At 54.0% G+C, this 25,811-nt stretch overlaps 1 protein-coding gene and 1 long non-coding RNA gene across 5 annotated transcripts in view; one reads left to right on the forward strand and one right to left on the reverse strand.

Annotated features, from left to right (window-relative positions):
- Positions 1-340: 340 nt before the first annotated feature.
- Positions 341-5,176, reverse strand: LOC121350982. Its single transcript, XR_005954740.1, has 3 exons — positions 4,872-5,176; positions 2,617-2,719; positions 341-661 (listed from the first exon to the last, which is right to left on the reverse strand). It is a non-coding gene; the product is annotated as an uncharacterized LOC121350982 (long non-coding RNA).
- A 3,293-nt stretch (positions 5,177-8,469) lies between these two features.
- Positions 8,470-25,811, forward strand: part of TNRC18 (trinucleotide repeat containing 18) — a 55,207-nt gene continuing 37,865 nt past the window's right edge. For all 4 annotated transcript variants that reach the window (XM_041462041.1, XM_041462043.1, XM_041462044.1 and 1 more), the window contains exons 1-2: positions 8,470-8,730; positions 25,534-25,659. In XM_041462041.1, coding sequence (XP_041317975.1) covers positions 8,529-8,730; positions 25,534-25,659 — 328 coding nt within the window. In that variant the 5' untranslated portion in view covers positions 8,470-8,528. The remainder of the gene's footprint in view (positions 8,731-25,533; positions 25,660-25,811) is intronic.

Raw genomic sequence — 25,811 nt, forward strand, 5'->3', positions numbered from 1 at the left:
CTCTCTATCCTTCCAGCCTCAGTGTCCTCTTCATCCTCCCCACCCCCTCCATCCCACCATCCCTGGCCTGGGGGAGTTTGGTGCTGGTTTCCTTCTCTGTTCTGTGCCTGGTCTTTAAACTCCATAAGCATGGATTGACACCAGCCTGGGCAGAGCTGGGCTTGGGGCACCGAGGCTGGGCCAGCCCCGGCCTCAGCAGCTGAGATCTCCCAGTGTATCTCTCCTTCTCCTCCCCACCCCCAGCAAATTTAATTAAAAGTCATTCAGATTCCTTTGAAAGAAAATGTCATCCGTCGACACAATTACACTTTAACTAACCAAAGCTGTTACAGTTCCTATATATATTGGAATCAGGCTGTCGTTATTAGTTCTAAGTAAGTAATTTATTCCCATTATTGTGTTCAAATTACAGGATATTACCCCCTGGGGAAATAATCCTGTTATTTGAAATGTAAAAAAGAATTCACATGGACAACAATGGATTCCTAAATGAACCCAACAACAGCCCCCAATTCCACTGCGGCATCACTTGCCTCAGATAGGGAAAATATTAAGTTTCTTTTAAAAAGGTTCTTGTCTCCTCTCTTTCTCTTCTCATGCCCCAGGTAAGGTAAAATGGGCTTCTCCTCTTCTTCAAGTGCATCAATTTATTGAGGGAATCCTGGAAGTGAAGGAATTTGGTGGGGAGCATGGGGGAGGCAGATACATATATATATATATATTTTTTTTTTTTTTAAATATATATATATATATATATATGGGTGTCTCCCCTTAATTTGGTGGTGGGAAGGGAGCCCTCAAAGGGTGGGATGTGAGTCCCCAGCACAGCTCTGTGTGTTTCTGCTGGAGCTGGGAACCTTTGCCTTCCTTCGGCAAAGAGCTGCCGAGGTTCTTTGGAAACACTGTTCCCTAGATCAAGATCTTCACTGAAGGCAAATAACAGCTCGTCTCTGCAACACCCAAACATAAGCAACTAATTTGGACCACCGAAAGGAAAAAGGGGGAGGGAAAATAAAAGAAAAGAAAGAGAAAGAGGAGGAAGAGGGAGGGGAGGGAAGAAAATCAGATACACTTGTAACCTGATTACAACAGCCAGCTATGTGTGCAAAATCACAATGCAGCTCTATAATTAAATCTCTCTTTCCCCCTCCTGCCGAGCTCTTTCCTCTAACAGGCGCGGTACAAAAACAGTCGTTAGGACATCAAATTCCAGCTCCAACAAGAGGGGACTTTTTTGTCTATAGCTGCCTGGCTCGTCTTTAAGGAAATAATAATTATAAGCCCAGTGCTGCTGGCTGAGGAGCTTTGTGGAGCAGAAAGGGCTGGTCTTGTCCAATCACCCCTTCCCCCACGCAGAGGGCTGGGTGATGGGAACAGAGATGGGATAGCCCTGGAGCCAGCCCTGGACACCCCCTCCTTGTGCTGGATCCAGGGGAGAGGAAACCCTGGGGGCTAACAAGATGCTGGGAGTCACAGAGCCCTGCTGAATCCACCTCATGTGTTCTAGCACCTGCAGTTTGGTGGCACAGGGCACTCCCAGGTGGGTCTGGATGTTTGGGAGTGCACAAAGCACCTGTGAGGGATGTGAGGAGCCAGCGGCTTCAGGGACAGTGGGAGAACTCCTTCCATAGTGTTTCCACAAGGGTTTCCCCCCTGCCAGATGTGGGCTGTAGCATGATGGGGGGATGCCATGGAAGGGATCAGGTCAATGAGCCCCCAAAAGCAGCAGGGAAGGGACCCCCCAGCACGGTGGATGGGAGGTGGGGAGCAGCGTTGGCAGCCTTTCCCCAGCCCTGCCTGTTGATTTACTCCACAGTGGTCACAGAGAGCTATTCCCATCCCTGTGACACCCAGCACGTGCTTTTGCTGGCAGCTGCAGGCTGGATTCAGCCTCAGGGACCCAGTTCCTCGAGGGCAGGCTCCTGCTTGCTTCCTCGAGGTATTTTTGGGAACAAGTCTTGCATCCCACCTTCTTTCCCACTGCGAGCAGAGAGAAGGTGTATTGAGCTTCTTGCAACTGCTGCAACGACTCACATGACAGCAAAGGAAAAAACCTGGCACCAGGAAACCCTCCAAAAGGCCCCGAAGTGCAAGATAACCAGCAGTGAGACAGGATTTATCCACCACAGCTCGTCCTGGCAGCCAGCACGTGCAGGAGGGCACGACCGAGGGCGGACACGGGCTCTGCAACGCGCGGCATGCGACACGGAAACTCAGATGCTGCTCCAATAAAGCTGTGCAGGTTTGCTTTTAATGGCAATTAACAGCTGTTAAAAGGTGAGGGATCTATTCTGCTAACACCCAGTGCTTCTCATGCCTTTCATGAAGGGATTTGAAAATACATTTGTGAGTGTTAATTCTAAGCCACCCTAATGTACCCCGGGGAGGTGGATGGGTTTACCCTGTGTTCAGGCGGGGAAGCTGAAGCAGGCCAGGGCACAGAGTGAGGATGAACATTCAGTGCTGGCAGAGGAGCTGAAATCCATGTCTGGCTCTGGAAGAGGGATGGGAGCAAGCCAGGCACCAGCCAGCAGCATCAGTGCAGTTTTCACCAGCACTTCCCCAGTCTTTTATTTTGTGGGGAGATTAACTTGGTGCAAAACCAAAGGCACTCACGAGTTTAACCTTCAGCAGGACCCTCACGCTGGGGGGGGCACGTAGGAAATCGTCTTTCCCTGGGAGATGCTGCAAATCTGGATTTTCCAGTTCCTGGAGGGCTCTGCTTGTTTAAATTAGAAGCAGATAGGAGAGGTGAATTTTAAGAAGGACAGAGCAAAGGCACACAAGTATGCAGTTAACTTCTAAACTTCTTTCTCTGGCTCTCCCGCTGAGTAAATGCTTTAGGAGCTTCAAACCACAGCTTTTAATATCTCCTTAACATGCCCCGCGATTCCTTCCCCCCTGTCAAAACAGCGAGAGCAGCTGTGAATATTTTCCATTTTAGAATGTTTTGTATGCATACTAAAGTACCTGCAACTCCAGTGGGCTGGGATATGGAGAAATGCTGGAGCCAAGGGTATCTATTTTATATCAAACCTTAAAATAGCACATGCTCCTGCCTCTCTCTTGCTCATGTCCTGCATCCAGGAGGGTATTTTTGATTTAACTGACAGATCAAGGGAAAAATCCCCAATTTACTCCATTGATGCAGAAGGTCTTGTCATTCTGAGCTCAGCTCACCTGGATGGAGGGTTGTTTTAAACTCCCAAATGCAGAACCTGTAATAGCGGGGTGTTGTATGGGGACTGCAGTTTTGGGGAGGTTTCCCATGCACGTTTCTCCACTAAACCACATTTTTTCCTCTGAAAGGTGTAACTGCTGTTTCCGTGCCTTACAACCAATTTAGCAGCTGATCTGTAGCCAAAAAATGCAGGCAGTAATTACAGCTTTGGGGTTGGTGCTCCTCTCAAAGCTCTCTATGGGTTGTGAATGTCAGCCCTCCTCCCTGGCTACTTTTTCTCCCTGATCTTGGATGAAAAAAGCTTATTATTGGGTAAAAGGGAAAAAAAAAATAAATCCAGCCTGACGTATCCAAGAGCCAGTCTAGCTGTGAAAAAAGCCCAGTAGAGGGGCTTGGTGGAGGTCGAGGAAAGCAAAGGGCACCCAGCATGGGGCAGGTCCTGGCACTGGGGGTCCCAGCTCAGGATTTGGGGTGGAAGTAAGTGCACAGGTGGCAGAGCAGGAAAACAGGGTGGGATTGTGCATAAATACCCACCCTCCTGTGCCAGGCAAGGAAAAAAACCCATCAGCCTGTATTTGGACTCAAAACCAGCCTGGTTTGGGACATGTTTGGCTTTACAAACCCCAGAGCTGAGGGATCAGAGCTGCTGTGAACTGGGGGGAGGGCACCCCCTGGCCCCTCTCCCTTCTCCCCTGCTCTGGCTGGGGTGGTGAGGATGCTGCAGCCCCCAGCTGCTGCCAGGCACTGGGTCCAGCCCCTGGTGGGGGTCGTTTCTTGGGCTCCCCTCTCCGTGCAAAGCCCACTGCCAGGCTGAGCATAAGCCTTATAATCAGCCAGGATTTATGGAGAAAACCGAAATCCTGAGATGTTCTGGTCATTAATCAGAAATTCTTCGCTCAGTTCCGAAACTGTTTCCCTGGGGATTTCCTCATTGGGACCCCCCCACTCCACAGCCCCCTCCCCAGGGATGGCAGCTCCTTCACTGCAGGCACAGGGCTGGGGTGGGGAGAGACCCCAGGCTTTGGAATTATCCAAGCCCCCTCATCGATAAATAAATCACCATGGATGCATCAGAATAAACCCAGCAGAGCCCCCCTTGCCTTCAAATCCCACCTCTGTCCCTACAGGGTTTTATTTGGGGGGGGATGGGACCTTGCTGTCAGACTCAGTTCTGCTTTTAAGATGGGGGGGAAGGAATGAAATCAGGGCAAAGCTTTGCCGACGTGTTGGGATCGTCGCCGTCCGCCTTTTAATGTGATTTATGCCTGGATTTCTAAATCCAGCCACTGACTGCACGCTTTAAATATAGCTCCAAAAACACCCTGAAAACGTGTAGTAAGCACGTTAGAAACAGCGGGCGGAAAGGATGCACAGCACCCCCCGGCTAAGGATGGGGAGTACGGGGGGGAGGGGGGGTTGTGTGTGGGGGGAAAAAAATGGGATTTTGGGGGGCCCAGCAGATGGGGATGGGGGTCCAGCAGGGCCTGTGCCCAGCCTGTGGGTGCAAAGTCGAGAGCTGGGTTGGCAGCGAAGGGGTGAGTGTCCCCCACCCCCCACACCTTGGCAGCCCCCCAAGACGGGGGAGATGCGTTGGAGGTGGGGGGCATGGCTTTGCTTTTCCTCCCACGCCTCCAGAGAGCCTCCCCCAGCTCCCCCCAGTCCCAGATTCCTTCCCCCCTCCCTGTCCTACCTGAATCCCGGGAGGGGGAGAAGTGCCCGGTGTGGGGCTGGGGGCTGCGAGCTCCGCACCGCTCCCCTCCGCCTCCGCGGCCACCGGGAATTTCGTGTTCGTCCGGGGAAGGGGAGAGAAGGGAAGAATGGAAAAAAAAAAAAAAAAAAAAAAAAAAAAGAGAAGAAAAACAAACCACACCAAACCAGGAAGAAACGCCAAAACAAAACAAAATGGAGAATAAATAGGTGGGGGTTGGGGGAAAGGGAAAATAAAAGAAAATTAAGGAAAAAGCACAAGGGGAGAGACGGAGGGAGCGGAGGGAGCGGAGCAGGGCCCCCCCCTTCCCCGCCCCGATGTTATTTTTAATAAAAATAGGTATTTTTGCAGAAAGCGCTGTTTGCGGCAGAGCTTTGGCGCTGGGCGAAATGTGGGAGCGGCCGCCACCCCCCAAATTTTACGGGGTACTCGCAGCCCCCCAGCTGCAGGGGTGGGGGGATTATTGGGGGAAAACAAACAGGGAAAAAAACGAGTAGCTGGCATTTCTTCTGGAAAACGCTGGGAAAACAGGCTCGCCCGCAGCAGCGCGCCGGAGAGGGAAAAATAATAATAATAATAATAACAATAACAATTAGAAAAACGCGTATGTTAGATCGGAAGGGAGCTTTTTTTTCTCTTTTTTTTTTTTTTTTTTTTTTTTTTGTTTTCGGAGGGTGTTTTGCAGCAGCCAGGAGCTGCTGTACAAGATGGCTCCCGGCCGGGGGAAGGGGAGGAGGAGGAGGAGGAGGAGGAGGAAGGGCTGGAGTTGCAGGGAGGGGGGGTCGTCCCCCCCCCGCCCCGCCCGAGCCTGCTTTTTTTTATTTTTTATTAACATTTCCCTGATTTATGACATGCCAACCCCCCGGCCCGGGGACAGCGGCGGGGAGGTCCGGGCGTGAAGGCATTAAACATTTATAAAATATGCTTTTAAAGCCACATAAAAGCGATCAAACCATTAATATTTTTTTCCCCCTCACCCCCAATTCCCCCGTTTTTTGGTTTTTTTTTTTTTTTTTTTTTTTTTTGTTTTTGGTTTACTAAAGGAGACTGGGAAAAGAAGCGCCCTCCCCTTGGAGGCAGCGGGGTTTGAGCCCTCGCCTCTGACGCAGTTTTGCTCTTAAATATAAATAAAAACATAAATACATGTTATTGTTATTTATTATTATTATTATTTTCGCGTTAAACCAGGGCCTTGAGCAGCGTGAGAGCTTTTCGACAAACTCGATTTTGCCTTGGAACGTTTAAAAATAAGCAGATTTTTGGGGCAGTTTCTCCTCTTTTCTGGCCGATGTCCCGGTGGGCGCCTCGAAACTCCTGTCCGGGGGCTGGGGGGGGGGACGCTTTATTATTATTACTTTTAATTTATACCGGATTAAATTAGATTTTTTTCCTCCTCCCCTTTTTCGTTATAAAAGCCGATTTTTGTTTAATTAAGTAAAGAAGCGGGGAAGACTGGGGGGTTTGGCAGCGATGGGGTGTCCCCCCTCACTTCTGCCCGAGGAATGCTCTGTGGTGAGCAAAGGGAAAAACACATTAAAAAGGTGGGGGGGGGAGGGAAAAATAAATTAAAAATAGAAAAAAAAAAAGAAAAAGGAAAGAAAAGTAAAAGTTGGTGTGGCAGTGCTGGGGGGCCGCCCCGCTCACAATCCAGAGGGGGGGAGTGTGTGTGTCTCCTCCTCCAGCGTCCCTTTTCACCCTATTTTTGAATTTTTGGGGAGGCGGGGCCCACAGGGAGGGCAGGGGACCCTCCCCCGCTCCCCCCCGGCCCTGAAAGGCCGCTTTGTCCGCGGCGGGGCCGTGGGAGAGGGCCCGGCGGCACTTCCCCCTCAGGCCTGCCCGGGCGGGATGAAGGATTTAACCCGCACAGATAATAAAGGGGGTCGCGGGGCGCTCCCCCCTCACGGCCCCGCTCGGAGCGGGGGAGCCGCGGCCGCTCCCCGCCAACCGCCCGCCCGCTCCGGGCGGCAGCGCGGGGGCAGCCTGGAAACAGCAGCGGGAGCGCCGGGGGCGGGGCGAGCGGGGGGCCTGGAAACAGCCGCCTGTTTACCCGCTGCTGAGTGACAGCCAGGCCGTCCAATGGGAAAGGGCACAGCGGCCGCGGGCCCGCCCCCGCCGCGCCGAGAACAATGCGTGTTTCATAGCCCCGCCGCCGCCGTTTTTCCCTCCCCCATTCCCCCGTTTTTTCCCTCCCTCCCTCCCGCCCAGCTCGGCGGGGCCCCGCCGCTCCATGGCGCGGCCGCCACCGCGTCGCTCCCGCGCTGCTGCCCCTGAGGAGCGGAGCGGAGCAGCGGAGGAGCCGGGCGGCGGGCAGGGCTGCGAGCCGGCACCCCCCGCCCCTGCCCCGCACCGCCGCCATGCCCCGCGACCAGGCGGCCTGACCGCGCCGAGGTAGGACCCGCACCCGGATCCGCACCCCGACCCCGGGGCGGCGGTCCCGTCTCCCTCCACCACCCCCCCCGAACCCCCCTCTTCCGCCACATCCCTCCCGCTTTTTGCCCCTTTTTAGCCGTTTTCCTCTTTATTGGTTACTTTCCAGCCGGGAGCCGGCCGCTCCCGCAGCCCCCGGGGTGAGGCTCGCCCCGAGCAGCCACGCAGGCAGGGTTTAATTAATTTCAAAATCCACTCGAAAATATTTTTTAAAAGCCCCACCAAAGCAAAGCAGTGAGATTTTTTAGGGTATAATTTAGCATTTCTCCCCTCTTTCTTTCTTTTTTTTTCCTTTGTTATGGTTTTTTTTTTAAAATCATCCCTCCCCCGCGCTGGAGCGTCCGCCCGCGAGCCGGGACGGGCGGCGGGGCCGGAGCGGCGGCTCCCGGGGCTCCGGGAGCGCCTGGAGGGGGTTTGAGGGGGAGAACCTCCACTTTATCCCCGCAGTGTTTATTACTTCTCGCTATCCCAGTACAAAATACTGCGGGCGAGTGGAGCCTTTCATCAGGCTGCGAGTACAAATATAGATAGTTTTATATATATGGTGGGGTTGGTTTTATTTTTTGGGTTTTTTTTTTCTTTTTCGCTGTGCCGGGAAATGATAATACGGGTTTCGTTTTCCCGAGTGAAAGCGGCGCTGCGAAAAGGAAAAATAAAAAAACCCAGCCCAAACAAGCCCAGTCCGTGTTTTGGAGCCGTGGGAATGAGCTCCGAAAGAAGCGAGAAACGGGGCTGGCGGAGAGGTGCCGCCGCCGGAGCCCGCGGCGGAGGAGAAATAAAGAAAAGGGGGGAAAAATAAAAAATTAAAAACTAAAAAAAAAAAGGGGGGGAGAAAGAAATGAAAACAATAAATATTTGAGTGGTTTTTTTTTTTTTTTAGTTGTTATTTTAGGATTTGTGTGTTTGTTTTCCGGGGCGAAGTGCGGTGCCGCGTCCCCGCTGGTCGGTCCCGCCGGAGCCGGGCTGCGGGCGGGCGCTGCCCGGGGCTGCGGCCGTGACAAATGTAACTCTTGGGAAAAAAAGTTTAAATTCTTCAAATACTATTTTTAAATACTTAGGTTTTTTATGTCCCTGCCTTTTGCCACAAGTTTTCCTTAGATTTTTTTTTTTTTTCCCTCCTCGCTTCTTCCCCGCTCTCTACCCTCCAGGGGGCGGGAAGGCGGTGGCGGGCATCGACAGCGATCCGGGAGACTCCGTGTAGCCGGCGAGTGGATGATGGATGGCCGAGATTTCGGGCCCCCCCGCTCGGTGCACGGCCCCCCTCCGCTGCTCTCCGGGCTGGCCATGGAGAGCCACCGCCTGGGAGCCACCGGCCGCCTGGCCCCCGCCGCCGGGCCCATGGCTGCCGGGCTCCCCGCCGCCCTCCAGCCCGGAAAATTCCTCGCATCGGGCATCAGCCTCCACTCCCACCCGGGTAAGGCTCCGCGGAACCCCCCGCGCCTTCCTTCCCTTCCCTTCCCTTCCCTTCCCTTCCTTCCTTAGATTTTTTTTTTTTTTCCCTCCTCGCTTCTTCCCCGCTCTCTACCCTCCACTCCGGCAAGGTGCGGGTGGGTTTTGGGGGGTATTTTTGGGGGTGGCTGTGAGCAGGGGGGTATCGAGGCATGTCGTCTGACCGCACCTCCCCCTTCTTTTCTCCTTTGCAGGCAGCGCCGAGACCGCCGCGCCGGGGCTGGCTCCCTGCACCGCGCCATGGGACGCTTGGACGCCTTATTTTTGAAAACCATCTCCCTCCGCGGTCGCGGGCGGAGAACCCGGGATCGGGCTTTAACCCCCTCCCCAAAAATATAAATGTCGTCGTGATAATTCTGTGTTTATGCGCTCGCAGCTTTTTCGCGTGTTTTTGCCCAAGTGTTTTCTGCTTCGCGTGGTTTTGATTCGGCGAAAAAAAAAAATAGGGGAGTCGGGAAGGAGTACGAAAACAAATAGGGTGATGGTGGAGGAATAAGGGAATGGAGTAAAAAATAGGGGAATACGGGGAAAAAATCGTGTCTGTCCGATAAAGTCCTCCCTTCCAGCGTACGGTTTTGTTGGCACTGAGGAAAATCCCCGCCGCGGCGGCTGCGGAATAAATCCGGGGAATAAATTCGATTTTCGGGAAAGCGGGGAGAGGCGCAGAGCGGGTTGCGGAGGGACGGGACTGCGCTGCCGCTGCTGCCCTTCCCGGACAGCCAAAAAAACCATCCCTGGGCTGGGAAAAAGGGGTAAAATGGGGCTCTTTTGGTGATTTCTTGCCCGGTGCAGCCCGAGCCCCGCTGAGGTCCCGCTGTCCCCGGGCAGCGCTGCCGGCATCGCTGGTTTTGATGGTTTTTTTTTAGTTTTTTCTTTTCTTTCTTTCTTTTTTTTTCCCTCCGAAATTCTTATTTTTGAAACCCGCGAACAAACCTTCCGTGCAGTGTGCAGTGACTGCTCCCTCCATGAATTTTTTCCCCCTTCTCGACGCGCTTCATCCTCGGGCAGCCCCACGGCTGCACATCCATTAAAAAAAAAAAAAAAAAAAAAAAAAAAAAAAAAAAAAAAGTAGACGCTGAAATATACGCAGTTTATTTTTTCCCCTACTGTTAGCTTTTTATTTATTTGTTTAAATTGATTTTGTTTTTTGGTGGTTTTTCATTTTTTTCCCCTTTTCCGAGCTCCCTTTCCCAGCGGCTCGCGGAGTCCGGCGCTGCTGGGAGAACGCTGCCGCACGGTCCTGTAGGAGGACACAAGGGATTTCTGACCGTTTGATTTCCCTCTCTGGCTCTATTTTTAATTTTTTTTCTCCGCTTTCTTTCCCCTGGGCGTGGAGAGGTGACTCGGAGTTTACTTTAGGCGTTGGGAGGGTGACAGGTTTTGCAATAATAAACCTGCTTTTCTCCCAGCCGCCCGGGATGAATGACTTTGAAATTTGCAAACCTGATTGCCAACATCTGCAGAGAAGGAAGCAGCCTGAATCGAGGGAAAAAGATTTATTAGTTTTAGACTAGGTGGCAGTGCCAATTTCCCAGGTGCTAAGAGGAGAGGTGTAAAGCGAATGGGGCTATGAAGCCAAGCACATGGGCAAACACCTTATTTTTTCCTTCCCTTTTGTCTTTTTTTTTTCCCTCCCTTTTTTTCCCCGCTGGTTATTTTTCCCCCCCTCTTCTCCACCTCCTACTGCAGCCAAATATGATCTTTGCAAAAATTCATCTGGACAATCTCAAGCCAAACTGAGTGTGGGTTCTTGGTATTTTTAAAATTATTTTTTATTGGGTAATTTTTTTTTCCAGTTTTATTTCTCCTCCCAAAGTTTTCTTTTCTGAAATCCAGGCAGGTCAGGATGGAGGCACAGAGCTCTGGCCCTCTCCAAGCTGCCCAAGCTCCGTGATGCCGTCTGGGAGCTTTCCTACCATACTGGGAGAAAGCCTCAGATTTGGGTCCCCTCACAGAGAGAGTGGGGTGTGTGATACCTCCAATTCTTTTTTACTGTGCTCTTATTTTATTTTTGAAATTATTTTTATTTTCCTTTTTCTGGGAGTTGTTTAAAATCCCCTGTCCCTGCACCTCAGTGGTGCCCGGTCTGCCCGTCCGCTCCCCGGCACGATCCTCGCAAAGCTCGGCTTTGTCACGGCAATTCCCAGTCAGGCTAAACTCCATTAAAAAGATCTGTACAATTAACAGCCGAAACTCTCATTAAACCACAGCAGCGGGATAGGCAGGGATATTTTTTTGTTGTTGTTGTTTTTTTACGGCTTTAACAATATCGCCTGAAATGATGATTGCTTCCTGCTACCGAGGGGCCCTTTGTAGGTTTGCGTTCACAGTGCTGTTGGTGTGTGGTTTTGGTGCTTCTTTTTTTTTGTTGTTGTTGTTGTGTTTTTTTGGGGGTTTGTTTTGTTTTTAGGAGGGGTGGAACGCAAAGGCTTGTGCAAGGGGTTAAGAAAAGTGGGCAGGAGGCGAAGCCTTTAAATAGAGCCAGTTCAAACCGATCCTTAAATACCGCCGGGCTGAAGAAAGAGACTCTTGAATCCGTCCCAGCGTCCTCCGAAAATAAATACGCCCCTGTAAAAATAGCACGATTGGCCATATTTGAGAATCCAGTTATGGCCGGCACCGACTCCTTGTTTTTCCCGTACCTTCTGCTCGTTCCGGCAGCCGGGCTCTGCCCCAGCGCCAAAGTACGGGCGCCTGGGCTGTGTCCAGTGATCCCTGGACCCTCGGCTCCTCTCGGGGGGATTTCTGCTCCATGGCAGTGATTTCTGCTCCACGGCCCTCTCGGGGGGATTTCTGCTCCATGGTAGTGATTTCTGCTCCACGGCCCGCTGCCGTGCGGGCGGGGGGGACACGGGGACAGAAGCCCCTTTGTTGGAAGCGCAGGGAGGGAGGAGTGAGCTGGAGGCCAAGGCGGGAGCTGAGCCGGGGATGCTGTTCCCTGTCCCACTTCTACTCTTGGGCATCGCCATCTCCCCATCCCTGAGGAGGGCAGGGGGTGCTCCCCCGATGGGCCTTGCAGAGGGATAGCGGAGGAAAGGGACTGTTTGCAATGGAATTTCATGCCCGGAGCTTGCTGGAAGGCTTAAAAAAAGGCAGCAATCGATGGAACGAGGCAGCCGAGTCCATTAAAGCAAGGGCTCACTCTGCTCTGCAGCAGTTCAAAATATTGAGGTTTATCGTTTTGCTCCTTCCCTATGCAACTGTTTTTGGGTCCTGGTCTCAGCTCCATCCCGGAGGAGCGTGTTGTTCTTGGCAGGCTCTGTGTTTTGGGGACGGTGGAAAATGCTCCCTCAGACGCGATTGCGAAGGGCTGCTCTGGGACCGTGTCCCTGCCAGGCAGCAGCGGGGCTGTGTGTGAGCAAGGATCACCCATATCCAAAGAAAGACTCTCCGAGTTTAAAATAATAATCATAGGAATTAATTAAAGTGTGCTTTTTGCTCTGTGTTGTGGTATCATTTCTTGGGTGGGGGGGCTGCAGGAACAGATCTGTATTTGTATCAAAGGACACTCAGCCTCTTCCATTAAAATACGCTTCAGAAACAATTTTCAGTGCTCGGGAAAAGGGACACACCACAATGAGCAGGGCTGACTGTGTTAAATTCAGCTCCAAAGCAGTGGCTGGACGGAAAGCGGGCAGACAGAGGGGAGAGATTTTGTTTTCCCTGCTTTCCTACTTCACATTAGCAAGTGCATTCAAATGCAGGGATTTAAGGCAGATTGGAGACTGTCCTTGCTTCCAGGCCTGCTGTGCCCGGGGAGAAGTTTTCCAGACAGCTGGGCCAGGTAGGAGAATAGGAAAAGAAATAAAAATACCCTTCCATCCCCCAGGACAGCGTTGCTGTGCCAGCAAAATCCCGCTGTAGCCATCCTTATAATGGCAAAATGGTGCTTCTGCTGAGCCCACAGATTTTGCAGGAGGCCTTGCTGTCGGCAGTGCCAGTGGAAGCACAATTCACTCACCAAACTGCATCCATGCTAAACTTGCTTTGCTGATAGAGAGACTGGGATAGCATGGATTGGGCACTGGAGTGATCCATGCCCTGCTGCTCCGCGTTTCTCGGAGCACGACGGCTCCCGGACCAGCGGTGGGATTTTGCCCCTGGTTCGACACGGCTCTTTTTGGTCCCGTTTTGATGCTGCAAGGGAAATACCATCGGTGTTTAATGGCCCTTGAAGTCGTGGCTCCCCCTCCCTGCCTGCCCAGGGGGTGGTGCAGGGGGCTCCTTGGGGCAGGGGCTCCGTAACACCGGGAGGAATGCGGACGGCCCGGAGACCTGCCTGGGAGGATGCCTCCCCTCCCTTGGGGCCCTGGTGAAAGGAGATGCTTTTTGAGACGTGTTTTCAGGCAGAGCAGGGAGCGTCCCAGTCCCGGTGGGGCTCGGGGAGGTGGTGCTGGGCAGTGATGTTGTGCTCGGTCCCGTCACACTCTGCTCTTCACACCCGGCATCCCCGGGGGTGGAGGAAGTGCTCGGCCATGGAGTGATGTCCCTGCAGCTCCCTCGGGCTGGCGGCCAACTCGTAGGCTGTGAGGAAGGCAGGAGCAGTGTCTGGGCTGAAATGGTGGTGGATTTGTGCATTTTTGGGAGTCTCCCGCCCTGAGCTGCTGTGTTTCTCCGATGTCCCAGTGATTTTCCCCAAGGTCCTGGTGGGCTGTGGGGTTGCATTTACATCCTTCAGGAGCAGTGGGAGGGACTGTCCAACCTGTGCTGCATGCTCCGTTGAAGTGCCCATCCCAAGCAGTGGTAGCTGGTGGGGATGTTGGGCTTGGAATGTGGACAAGAGCCCAAGGGCCAATGTGGTGATGTAAACTTGCTCGGAGCAAGGTCCTGCGGGAGCCTCTGCAGTGTGAGGGTTTCCAACACCTTCCCAGGTGAATGGGCAGGAGTCTGTCCCTGCCTCTGGTAACACAAGGCTGGTAAAGGTGTCATTTATTAGTGTGGTTTCTAGCAGCCTTTCTCCCACTTGGAGCAAGCCTTGCCTCCTACCCAGTACAGTCTCCTTGGTAGGGTTGGAATACCACGGGTCCCATCCCTGACTGATGGTGTGCCAGAGAAAATCTGATCTAGAGGAAGAGCCGGCACTAGAAATCCTAGCTGGGGGTGGCATGGGGCACTGGGCAGGTCCCCGGTGTTGGGGACAAGATCCTGCTCTTTCCCAGCAGAACAGCTGTTGGAGAAATGGAAATTGCTGGGAATTAATCTCACTGCCGACGTGGTTAACAGAGCAGGGCTTTCGTAAGGGAAATTTTAGATCTCCTTCCTAGGATAACCCAGGGTAAAGCTGAAATTAGTTTGTAATTATATAGTAAATAACCCCCCATCTTGTCATTTCACCATCTTCTGATGAATATGGAAATGAACATTGTTAATGGGAATTAACGTCATTATGGCAGCCTTCCAGGTGAGCGCCTTGCGGTTCGGCCGCGGCTGCGACCGGCGCGAGGGTGTCGGATCACCTCCCCGAGCTGGGGTTAGCGCCCGACGAGTCCAAACAAGGCCCCGTGTGTTTTCACCGTGTACTAAACTGGTCCAGTTAAAGCTCCAGGCAGGAGGTGGTGCAGGGAATCGGGGCCAGCCTGGCATGTGCTGACACGAAAGCTGCCGTGCCGGGACGAGGAGATGTTGGTCTGGGTTAGGTAACGCGATCCAGCATCGCCTGCTTGAGGTGCCGAGGACAAGGGAGTGCTTTGTTCAGCCTCGCTGCTGAAACGGAGAGCATGCTGCGCCCTGAACAACCTGAAAATGCAGGCAGGATGGAGGAGCCAAGGGCAGCCCCAAGTACCCTGCCCATTGGAGCCGGGGTGAGGGAATAGTGCTGTGTCCAGATGCACAGCCTCTCGCTGGCTTTTCCAGCTGGGGATGCTCTTTGAAAACCAAAGTTTGGGAGGAGACCGCTCCGGTGTGGCTGCCTCACCCTCACCACTAGGATTTGGCGCTTTCCTTCTCCCGGTGTTTCCTCCCATCCCCGTGTTTCTGGCTGGCTTCTCTCCGGGATGCCACAGCTGGATGTCTGCAGGCATCACCACCCGCCCTCCAACGCCGTCCCTCTCTGCTGTTAATTTGCTTTGCTTATTGTTCTCTTCTCCCCAGCTCTTAAACACCAGGGGGACCTCAGCCACACAGCCCCTTTAGCTGCGTCCCCGTGGGCGCTGGCTGGGGGACGCGTGGCAGGAGCCCCCGATACGGCAGCGCCGCGGCAGTGACAGTTGGGCTCGCTCCCCACGCCGCCAGGATCAGCTGTTGGGTGCACAATATGCTCCCGTTTTCTTCTCCAGCTGTTGCTGCTGACGGTTATGGGAAGCGAAAGGTAGTTGAGAGTTTGGCAGCGCTAAATCAGGGAAGTGATGGGCAGAAAGGAGGGGCCGAGGTGGGGGCTCAGTGTGTCTGAGGCTGGGTTTTGTTTAAATGCAGCCAGATTGAAATAGTGGCAAAAGGATTGAAGTGACCTTGGGAAGAAATTTTATTGCCGGCGTAGCAGTGGCCAAAGAGCCATTTTGAGGGAGCTGGATGCAGGCAGGCAAGCCAAACATGGTGGGCTTAGAGGAAGGGAAGGAGCAATATTCAGGAGGGATTATGTCTTTTTAGAGGAATAACAGAAATTTTAAGGCACTCAGCCCTGTCTCTCTGGAGCTGTATCCCCGGCAACTTCTGCAGAGGTTGCTCCTGCTTCTGCCTCCATCCATCTTACCCTGACGCATCCCTGCCAGCAAAGAACCCTTTTTACCTTCAGTAGTTGGATGTATTGCCCCTAATTCTCTTCATGCCCCCATCCCTTCTCAGCAGAACTCCCTGTGACTTGAATATGCTTTTAACACATTTGGTTTAATGGCTTTTAATTTAAAAAAATATTTAAAATATTAACTGTAGTGGCCACTGTGCTGGGGAGGAAAGGTTTTGGAGGGACTGGGCTGTGTGCTGCTCACAGGCAATGTGTGTGTGGATGAAACAGCTCCCGTGTTATCGCCAGGCAGTGTGTGTCATCCTGTTTGCGTCCTGGTCTGCTGGGCGTGGGGACATCCCACATGCCGTGTCACACACAAGCCAAGCGGATAATGCTCCAGCGAGTGGAGATCCGGGCGGGTGAGTAAAGAAGGGTGCAGGCACCTTGCCGGGTGGAAGCCCCGGCTCCGCTCGGATGGGCAGGGCACGCTGTGCCAGGCTCCTGGAGTGTGCGGCGTGCCGGGGTTTCCCTTTGCAATCCCGGCGCTGCAGCAGGGCTTTCTCCCTAATGAGATTAGTGACACAAAGCAGTAATTCTTCTGCTACTTTTAATGGATGTTCGGGGTTTGTGTGGGATCGGAAATTCCTACTTTCATCAGATGAGCCCTCTCTCTGACTATTTTGTGGACAGATCTTCCTTTCCTCGGCTTCAAGGCTGACAGTCATATTGGCACAAGTGTTTCAGGGTTTTCCCCTCCTGTCCCCCGGACATGGTGGATTTTATCTTATGTCCTGATTTGAATCTCGCCATCACCCCAAGCTGCTTCCATCTTGTGGAGGACGCAAAAGCTTGGTGGCCTTCTTTGGACACACAGCTGGGAGGAGGGCGAAGCGCAAAAGTCACTCTTGAACCATTCTTGCAGGTACTCCGTGTTGACAAGCAAGCACATACATGTCTGTGTACGTACATACATAGGGCACCCATGCAGTGCCTCACCTGATGGAGGGCTGACTGTCCCCGCCTGGTGTCATCGGGGCCAGCTTGGCAATTTGTCAAGAGCCCAAGGGCTTCACTTCAATTTGAATACAGGTTTGCATAATTCATCATGAGTTAAACCACACTGCCATAATATTTGCCCATGCATTTATCTCCCACTATCAGCAGTGGGGAGGTGTGGGGTCCTGGGTGTTTGCTGGCCGCAGATACACCTTTGCTTCATGGTTCAGTGCTTTTTTGGTGCAGAAGAGACGGCATGAGCCGATGTTCAAGAGAGTGTGGGAGGGCAGGAGTGTCTGGAAGGAAAGAAGGCTGAGTGTGGGGTCAAGAGGAGAGGCTTGGCAGAGGCTGAGCTTTTGAGCCTGGTTTCCTAAGGAAAAGATTGTTACGATATTGTGATCTGTGTGTGGATCCCTTTCTTCCACCCCCAAATGCCTGCAGCCCATTGCTGAATTTTTCCCAGGGTGGTTTTGGTCCCTGCAGATGCTGTTTAAGTCAGTGCTGGGCTTTGGGACAGGGATGCATTCGCTCCTGTGGCACCCAAGAGCAGCACATGCTGATCTGGGAGCATCCAGCTTCACCGTGCACTTACTGTGTCCTGGCTGTGCTGTATCCAAGGGGAATCATGAAGCCAGAGCTGACAGACTCGTTTGGGTCATTGGCAATGTCCTTGCTGCAGCCTGGTGTTTCTCAGAGCTGATCCCCTCTTGCTGCTGGCCCCCTGTGTTGAGCCCAGTGACTGCTGAGCACACAGGCAGTGGTGATGTGGTGCCCAGGTGTGATCGTGGGGCTGTGCCTCAGTTTTGCCTTGCAGTGCCACCCCCTTTGCAAAGCACCCCGAGAGGTGCTGAGCCGCAGCAGCCGCTTTGCAGACAAGAGGGTTTAAAATAAGCAGCGGCGGAGGCTGCGTCTCCCGGGCTTTGAGTCATCCCGGCTCGTGCTGACTGCGCCTGGCAGGAGCCTGGGAGGCAAAACAAACCCACATCCAGCTGCCACCTCCCCACCAGATGTTCGTGGTGGGGTGGCTGGTTGGGTTTTGGTGGTGGATCCACCAGCGGAGCAGATGGAGCTGCTGCGGGGAGATGCCACTTCTCTGGTGGCTGTGGTGAAACCCTGGTGGAACTGGTGGCCTGGGGCAGTCCCCAGCTTGGGGACTTGCATTTGGGCCATGGGGAGGAAGGGGTAAGATGAGCAGCACTGGTCTGGCACTGGGTTTACAGGATGAGGGGTGCTGAGGCTCCTTCCAACACTCCTGGCCTTGGGCATGGTGAGACCATTCTGGCTGTGAGCTGTCCCTGTGCTGGACAGGAGGACAGGCAGGGAGGAGCCCAGGGGTGGTCCTGCTGTGAACCCCCTCTCACCACCCCACGCAGAGGTAAGGCAGCCAGGGCAGTGGGTGTCCCTGGCCAGTGACGGGAAGCAGAGGAGAGGAGCAGGCAGGTGACATTTACCTTTCCGTGGGCACCTGGTGTGTGTCCAGGGCTGGTGCTGCCCATCACACAGCCGAGTTTAATTTCTCAATGGGAGGGCAGGGACATGATGCTGCACAGTCCCATTTAACCTGCTAGTGACCTGATCTTAAGTCATTGTGGCTGAAAATAGACCGTGTTCCCTCCAGGGCACGGCTAATGGTGCTGGGAAAGCTGGGATCTCTCTTTGAAGGCTGATTTAATTGCTGCTGGCAGGCACTCGGCGCAGGTGATGTGGGGACCAGCACTGGTGCCATCCCACAATAACCTCCCCCACCAAGCTCCTGTAGCTCTCCTGGCTCTGGAAGCGAAGGGTAATGAGCTCTTTTCTCTTTTCTAATGAAGGCACGGACAGTGTGTGGGTGGTGCCTGGTTAAATATGCGGGCAGGGCTCAGGGAGGGGGGCTCGCTTGTTTATATCATCTTCTGTGCTGAGTTTGGGTGATTTAAAAAAATAAAAATTTAAAAAATGGGGTGGGTTAAATTTCTGTGCTTAGGAAGGAGGAGGAGCACCTGTACTAAAAGTGTGCATCCAGTGCAAGGAGCAGAGTCAGCTTTAGGACCCCTGTGCTGGACACCATTGGCTAAAGAATCATCAACATGATGAAGGATGAACCAGAGCAAAGGCATTTTCATGCTGTCCTAGAAAATCAGGAGGAAGGCGAGACTGCAATCTAGCAGCCAGGTTCTGTATTCCTGGGGATTCTGCTAATCAGTTTGAGAGTTAAAATTATTATTTTTTCAATTTCCATACAGCATTTTAGTAAATGTGCAGCTGAAGACTCCACCATGTCACTCCTTGCTGTTTAAGGAGAGCTGTGTGGTTGAGTAGTGAGAGCCTGGAGGTTTTGGCGGACCCCTGTTGGGGTGTCAGGTTTAATTATGCCAGTGGAAAAGGAAAGACATCCGACGTGGAGGGGGATTTCAGGCTGGGGGCATGTGGGAGAAGCTTCTGCTGTAGCAGCTGGCAGTGACCCAGGAGCACTGACGCTGGTTTGAGTGTCAGGATTAGCGTGGGACCAGATCGCTGCTTCCCAGACCCCGTGTCTGAGGTTGACAGGCTGAGTGGACTGGCTGCACATCATGCCAAGAATCCCACTGGGGTGGTTTCCATCTTGACCCCTCCACTGTGAGGAAAGGCCACCTTCACTTTGCCAGAGTGATTCCTGTCCCCACCTGGGTGGCTTCTTGCTGTCTCCATGGAGATGCTGTTAATGGGGAGCTGGTGGGTGACCTTTTGGGGGATCTTCAGAGTTTCTCATTGATGCCCTTTTCCTGAAGCATTGGCATACCTTGGATTGCCATTGTTTTGCTGTATGGTGGAAACTAAGTCTCCAGGACATTGGGGCAGAAGCAGGCATGAACACCAGTCCCTTGAGCCTCATTTTCTCCTCCTCTGCCATCTCCAGGCTATTGGGGCTGTTCCAGCTCCTGGGTGAGGAGGTGAGCAGCAGGGCTCAGCCTGATGTTATTTATTTCCATGGAAGCAGGGAATCCTCCCATGCCCTGTGCTCACACTCTGCCCTTCAGTGTCCTGTGGCTGTGGGGGGCTGCTGATTCACCACGAGGGTGACAGGGCAGGAAAATCACGGCATGGCATCAGCACGGGGGGAATGGCTGCGGGAGGGCTGGTCGGAAACCTGGCGCGAGCGCGCAGCGTTCTTGTGCTGACGCAGCTGCGAGCGATAGTAAATATTGAGCAAGAGCCACTTAAAAATAAAGCAGCCCGGACACAGATTCCCACGTGGAATAAAATAAAATTAAAAGAAACAATAGAGAGCTGTGCTGAGCTGGAGGGAGAATTCGCCTTGGCTTTTAAGGTAGTGATTTTTGCAGCTGAAGGAAAGCGGCGCGGCGCTGTTCAAGCCAGCAAAGTCTGGGAGTGTGGACCCCCCGCTGGAGGATGCTGTCTCCGAGCTCACCAGGACCCTTAGAAGATTAAATGGGGAGTTAAATTGCCCTGGCTGTTCTGGATCCTGGGGATGGGATCGAAGGCTTTCAGGGGATGCAGAGAATTGAGGCTGTAAATTAGGGCTTTGAAGCTACTGCCAGTCCCGTGGCATGGGGTGTAAATATGGCTTTTGGGGCGAGTGGTGGGTTGTGACAGCAGCTTGTGGCTGCTGGGGACAGGGATAGGGACCAGCCACCGCTGGAGTCCAGGCACATCTGATCCGGGAGCTTTGGTTTCAGCCCGGCATGTTCAGGGGCTCGTATCGCTGGTGTCTCGTGCATGGCACAGAGTCAAAGCGGCTCCGGTGCCTCGGGTGTCACTGGAGCTGCCCCGGCAGGCAGGGGAGGAGGTGGCAAAGATTTACACTGTCAGCACTCCAGCTCGCAGCTGTTTGCAGCCATAAATGTGTGCATGAGGAATAGCTGCGGCTGTGCCTCACCGAGCTGCACGGGGCAGAGATGGGGAGGTGTGTGCTGGAGGGGGAGCCCTGAAAGTCTTCCCTGGGAATCTGCTGCTTCTGCAGGGAGAGGATGAGGGATGCACCGACGATGGTAAGCACAGGCAGCTGGTGTGGTGTCCGTCCTGCCAGTGGTGGGAAGGTACTCACTGTGCTTGGACCTTCCCCACTTTCCTCCCCTCCCTCGCTGCCGGGGAGGATGTAAGCGTTTATCCAGCTGTTTGTGGCGTGGACTGTTGTCCCAGTTGGCTGCCTGTGAGGCACTGTGAGCCGGACTGGGGAAGAGGTGATTGTGTTCCTGGCCAAGGGCGGCTGCGGCTCCTGCTCTGTGCTGCGCCCAGCAGCCCGCTGAGAACTGGCTGCAGCCGGGCTGCAAATCTCCCTTGAGTGCCCAGAGTTCAAAACATCCCATGGAAATAAACCCAAATTCTTGCTGCTGTGTTTCCCAGCCCTGCTGGGCTCACATTGGAGGGTCCAAGGGGTCAGGCTTTATAGCTCAGGCTCTTCTGTGGCCATAGCCCCTTGCAGAATTGCATGGCACCACTGCATGGTGCCAGCTTGAGTCCTGGCAATGTGGCCATCCATCATGGCCCAGGGAGGATGGGGCGAGATGCTGGCAGTTGGAAATATTTCATAAGTGGCAGAAATGTATAACGGGCAGATGGGGTTGGTGGGGGAGACTTACTTCACTTCTCCTGGGGTGCTGGAGCTACTGGTCTTCCGGTGCCAGGGCTGTGGCTTCTCAGACAAGGATGGCTTGTGCCCAGGGCTCAGCTTCAGGATGAGCTTTGCAGCCAGTAGTGCATGTGGCCACCTGTTATCCCACACCAGCTAACGGAGTTGTCCAGCTGTGCTGGACTTGATTAAATGTCTTTTCCAACTGGAAGGCTGTCCCAAGGCATGAGCAAAGGCTTTGTGGATGCAGCTTCTCTCTGGTGTGTTGGTGTTCTTGGTTAGTTTGGAAACATGGAACCAGACTGGGAGATGAATTCCCCATTGGGTGGTGTCTCCGTGTTGCTCCCGCTTGCTGCCCTTCACCCTTTGTGTGTGTCTGAGCTGTCCCCTCTGTAGCATGTTGGCAGCTAGTGTGGAAGGCAGCATGGGGATGCTGAAGGTGCCAGCCAGTCACCTACAGCTGGGGAGGGGTGGAGCAGCTTTCCCAGTGCTGGCACACACCCGTGTCACCTCAGGCGTGTAGCCTGGCTCATTGGCCAGAGCTATGTCCATGGGGGAGATATGTTCAGTTCCAGCATGTTGCCTTCAACATGCCCTTCTCCTGTCTGGCTCTTTCACAACCCAGTCTTGACTGACTTGTCCAGCTGGGACTGAATTTTAGGCTTGAAGTGTGAGGGGCCAAGTTGGAGAAAGCCCCACAGGTTTAAAACTCCTGGTGACCAGTGGCAGCCCCCTCTGCTGCAGGCGTGGCCGCCCGCCTGCTTCCCCCAGCTCTGCCTGGCCCTGCTTTCTGTCAGCTCCCTCCTCACAGGGACCTTTGGCAACCCCAAGCGGGCTGAGCACGTGGGGTCTGTTTCCCTCCCACTTCCCCCAGCGTGACCTCCGGCCTCCAGACGTTTGGTGTGTGGTTTGTGCGGTCGCTGGTATCTCATCTCCCCATCGGTCACATCCCCTCTCGGTGGTGAGTCACCCGAGGCCGTACCTCTTCCCCCGAACCCGTGCCGTTTTGGAGAGTTGAGCAAAGATGAAGAAGATGTTTTCAAGTGGGCTGACACATCTGCACCCGCCAAGTTCCTCTAATAACAGCCCTTAGTGATTTATGTCTCAATTGTGCAAAACAGATATGTTTTATAATCTTGGAGCTGGGAAGGAGCAGGACAGGTGTGCTCATCCACTGCAGCAACTGGAGCATCACAGAGGTTGTATTTTGGCTGCTTGCTATTGGGATAAAGTGGTTTGAGGGACCATCTCTGTGCCCTGAACCTTTTTACCCTCAGAGCTGGGCTGCTTTGGATCATGTGTGTCCCTGCTGGCATGACATAAGTTTTGGTGGTGCCTTTCCCAGGCGGTCAGAGGCCGAGCTAATGGGCACACGCATGTGTTTGGCATGGTGTAACTTGGCAGGGAGGGGGGACACAGCCAGTCTGGGCTTGGCAGTGTTGCCAACTCACACCTCCCTGCCTGTGCTGCGGTGCCAGGCTGCCTCTGGGCAAGCAATCGGCTGGAGGAGCGTGGCTCAGCCTGCCGAGACCTGTCGGCGTGTCCCTGGGCAAAGCGGATCTTGTGCTGGTTCAGCAAACACTCTGGCCCCAGGCAGATGGAGATGGTTGTGGTTTCCCCTTTTCCCCTCCCTTTCTCCTGGCAGATGCCCATGGTTGGGGTGAGCTGTGCGTTGCTCACTGCGGTAGAATTTCTCCCCTTGGCATCGCTTTCTGGCACAGAGATCCAAGGAGGCAGCGACTCACCCGCGGCCGCCTCCTGCGAGTGCAGCTCCTCAGCACATGGAGGAGCAGCTTCACCTGCAGGTCCTGCCCAGGGCACTGGGGCAGCAGGTTTTGGGCTCCGTGTGAGTCGTACGCCAGCAGCCTGTCAGCGTGGCTGCTGGAGGGCTGTACGGAGGAAGGGATGTTCTGGCAGTGCCTCGAGGTTGGATTTGCATTGGGCTCATCCCCAGGAAAGCTGTGGTTCGGATTCCTCCTCCCTACTTCAGCTCTGGTTCCTGGCAGGGAAGAAGCCAGGTAAATACAGTCTGTGCAGCTTCTTCAGGCACTTTGCAAGGGAAAAAACAGTGTCGCTGGTAGACCTGAGGCTGGAGTTTGAGTGGTTCTCTGGTTTTGCTCTGGTCAGCTGCATGATGCACCAAGTCATTACACCTGCCTGTGCCTCAGTTTCTCCGCCTGCAGAGTTTTGGAATGTGCTTTGAGCTCCTGTGCTGGGCTTATGTCTGTCCAAGGAACAGCAGCTGTGGGCTTCTGGAAGTTACTGTGAAGAGCTGCCAGGTGTGAGGTGGCTTTGGCGGTTGGCTGGTGGCATCAGCTTAGTTCTGCTGCTGTTTCCCAGCTGGCATGGTGACACTGCCCTGCAAGGTTCCCAGCCTGTCCATCTGAACCTGTCCCCAGTTTGGACACTTTGCATTCCCCCTCCTGCTCCTGAGCCCTGAGCTGAGGCTGGGGCACTGTAGCAGGATGTGATGATGCTGACTGGGGAGGAATCCCCAGAACATTTGGGGCTGGGACTGAACGTGGGCAGGATATGATACCAGAAGCAGGGAGATGCCCTTGTAGGACCAGGGATGTAACCGGTACCAAAATGCCTCTTTGGGTATCAGTAACTTAAGCGGTGTGCAGGTGTCCCCGTGCCTGATGGCAGCTCTGGAGTGTATCCCTTCCCTGGAGCCCTGCAGGTGGCTTCATGTCCTTGAAGCACATGCAAGTGGGGACATGCCATGGGCATGTGTGCACAGTGGTGTCTGCAGCATGGGATGTGTCTCGCTGTGCTCCCCGTGCCGGTGCTTCTGCCTGCTGGAGCAGCTGCAGCTGGGATTGACGTCTGGCTGGGAGAAGGGGCTCACGTGGGGATGTCTGAGGCCAGGGCCTCCAGGCTGGTGTGGCATGGAGTGCTCCAGGGGCTGTGCCATGCTGCAGCCATGTGCTCTGCCAGATGGGACTGGTGTTCCCTTGGAAATGTGTCACTCCTGCTCCAGATGCTGGCTCATTGCCAGCCCAGTCCTGCCGGAGTGGTGACAGTGACACGGCCGAGGCATACATGGCGTGGAGTGGAGCTGCTCACAGCTAAGCTAAGATGGGTTCTACCCAGCTCTCTTCAGCTCTGGAATAAGAAAAGGTTTGGAAATGCTTCAGTGTGGAGGTTTTGGGGTTACCAAGGAGAGGCCTGAATGTTGTGTGCACACTTAGCGCCTTTGCAGCGCCGTGCTCAGGGTTAAACAGCAGCTTTTACCTGCTGGGAACAGGCTCTGTGTTGAAGAGCACGGGCACAGCAGCATCCCTGGTCCCGCTGCTGGAGGGCTGGCGTGTGACGCCGCTGGGATCTGTCGGGTGATGGATGCGGGCCAGGAGCTGTGCGGAGCACGGCGTCGGTGAGGCACATATGCCGGGATGCAAACATGTACGCGAAAGAGATCCTGGCTGTCTAAATAATGTGAAATATTGACTAGCTCTCACAGATGGTGCTCCACGTGCAGCTTCGGGGACTGAACTTCTCCGTCTCCCCTTGGGTTTTGGTGTGATGTTGTTTTGAGGCAGTTGGATGCTGGACTCTTGACAAACTTGTTGCCTGGTTGCTTTCAGTGGGATCGTGGAATCTGGGGGAAGTTGGTTGCTAATGCAGGCTGAGGGTAAGAGGTGGGGGTTGCAGAGGGCTTGACTGGCTCCTTCAGATTCTCCTGATGGCTTTAACTCAGTTTTTAAATTATGGCGTGGACTGGGATGCTGATTCTGGTGGAGGGTTGGGTTTGTAGTGTTGCGCGGGTGTCGTTTGGTGGCAGTGTTGGAGAGGAATTGCTGCCTGTAGCCAACAGTGTGTGTTATTACCACTATTATGGTGATTGTATTCACTGAGGAAATGCTGATGAGGACGATTTGCATTAGGGTGTTTCTGGGGACCCAGTGTCCAGGACATCCAGACCACTGGCAGCAGGGTTGTGAGGATATGCTGCTTTCATATCAGCTCCTGGATGGTTGTCACACTTTCTCTGTTTTGCCTTCCTTTGGGATAAGATGCTGAGTTTGGATACGTGAAACTATGCTTTTTGTGAGCTGCTCTGGAGGATGCTCTCGTGTTTTCCCAAAACCTGAACCCATTACTGGGCACGTGCAGCAGGAATGAGCTGTGTTGGCAAAGCTGTGCTGGCAAGAAGGTCTTATCATGGCTCTGGAAGCATGCTGGGGAGTGCCCTCACCCACAGGCCTCTGTACTTGTGATAAAGCATCTTATCAGCCAGGTGGCTTGGTCACGGAGCCGTCAGGTGTCAGGCTCTGCTCAGGAAGCAGCATGCTCCATTTGCTGCAGAGTTGGAGCCCTGGGCTGAGCTGGAGGACCACAGTGGGTGGTCAGTGCCTGAAGTGGGGTCCCCGAGCTGGGGTCCCTGCCCTGGGCTGTGTGTGCTCTGTGTCACCGCCTGTGTCCCCGCCGCCACCGCCGCTCCTGGCGTGTGAGGGACCGACAGCCGCAACAGTCTGTGCTCCTGCGGGGCTCGTTCCAAGGCAGTGAGCTGCTTGGGATAAAACATGTTTCCCTCTTCTGTTTCCCGTTTTCTGCAGGCTTTTCCCATCTGCCTAACGGTCTCTACCCATCGTACATTCCCCTGAGCCACCTCGAACCTCCCAGTGCTGGCAGTCCGCTCCTGGCCCAGCTGGGGCAGCACAGCCTCTTTGAGTCGCAGAAAGGTGAGTCTGGGACCCTGTGTGCCCTTCCCATCAGTCACCCCAGGGTGCTTACCCTGTCCTTTGGGCTTGTTTGGCTGCTGGAGCTGCTGGATGCTGGAGTGTTGGGGGTGAAGAGCAGGAGCCACCTTGGGTGATCAGCTGGGATGTTTCCT

The sequence above is a fragment of the Pyrgilauda ruficollis genome, unplaced genomic scaffold (genome assembly GCF_017590135.1).
Source record: "Pyrgilauda ruficollis isolate IOZ18807 unplaced genomic scaffold, ASM1759013v1 scaffold16, whole genome shotgun sequence".
Lineage (NCBI taxonomy): Eukaryota > Metazoa > Chordata > Aves > Passeriformes > Passeridae > Pyrgilauda > Pyrgilauda ruficollis.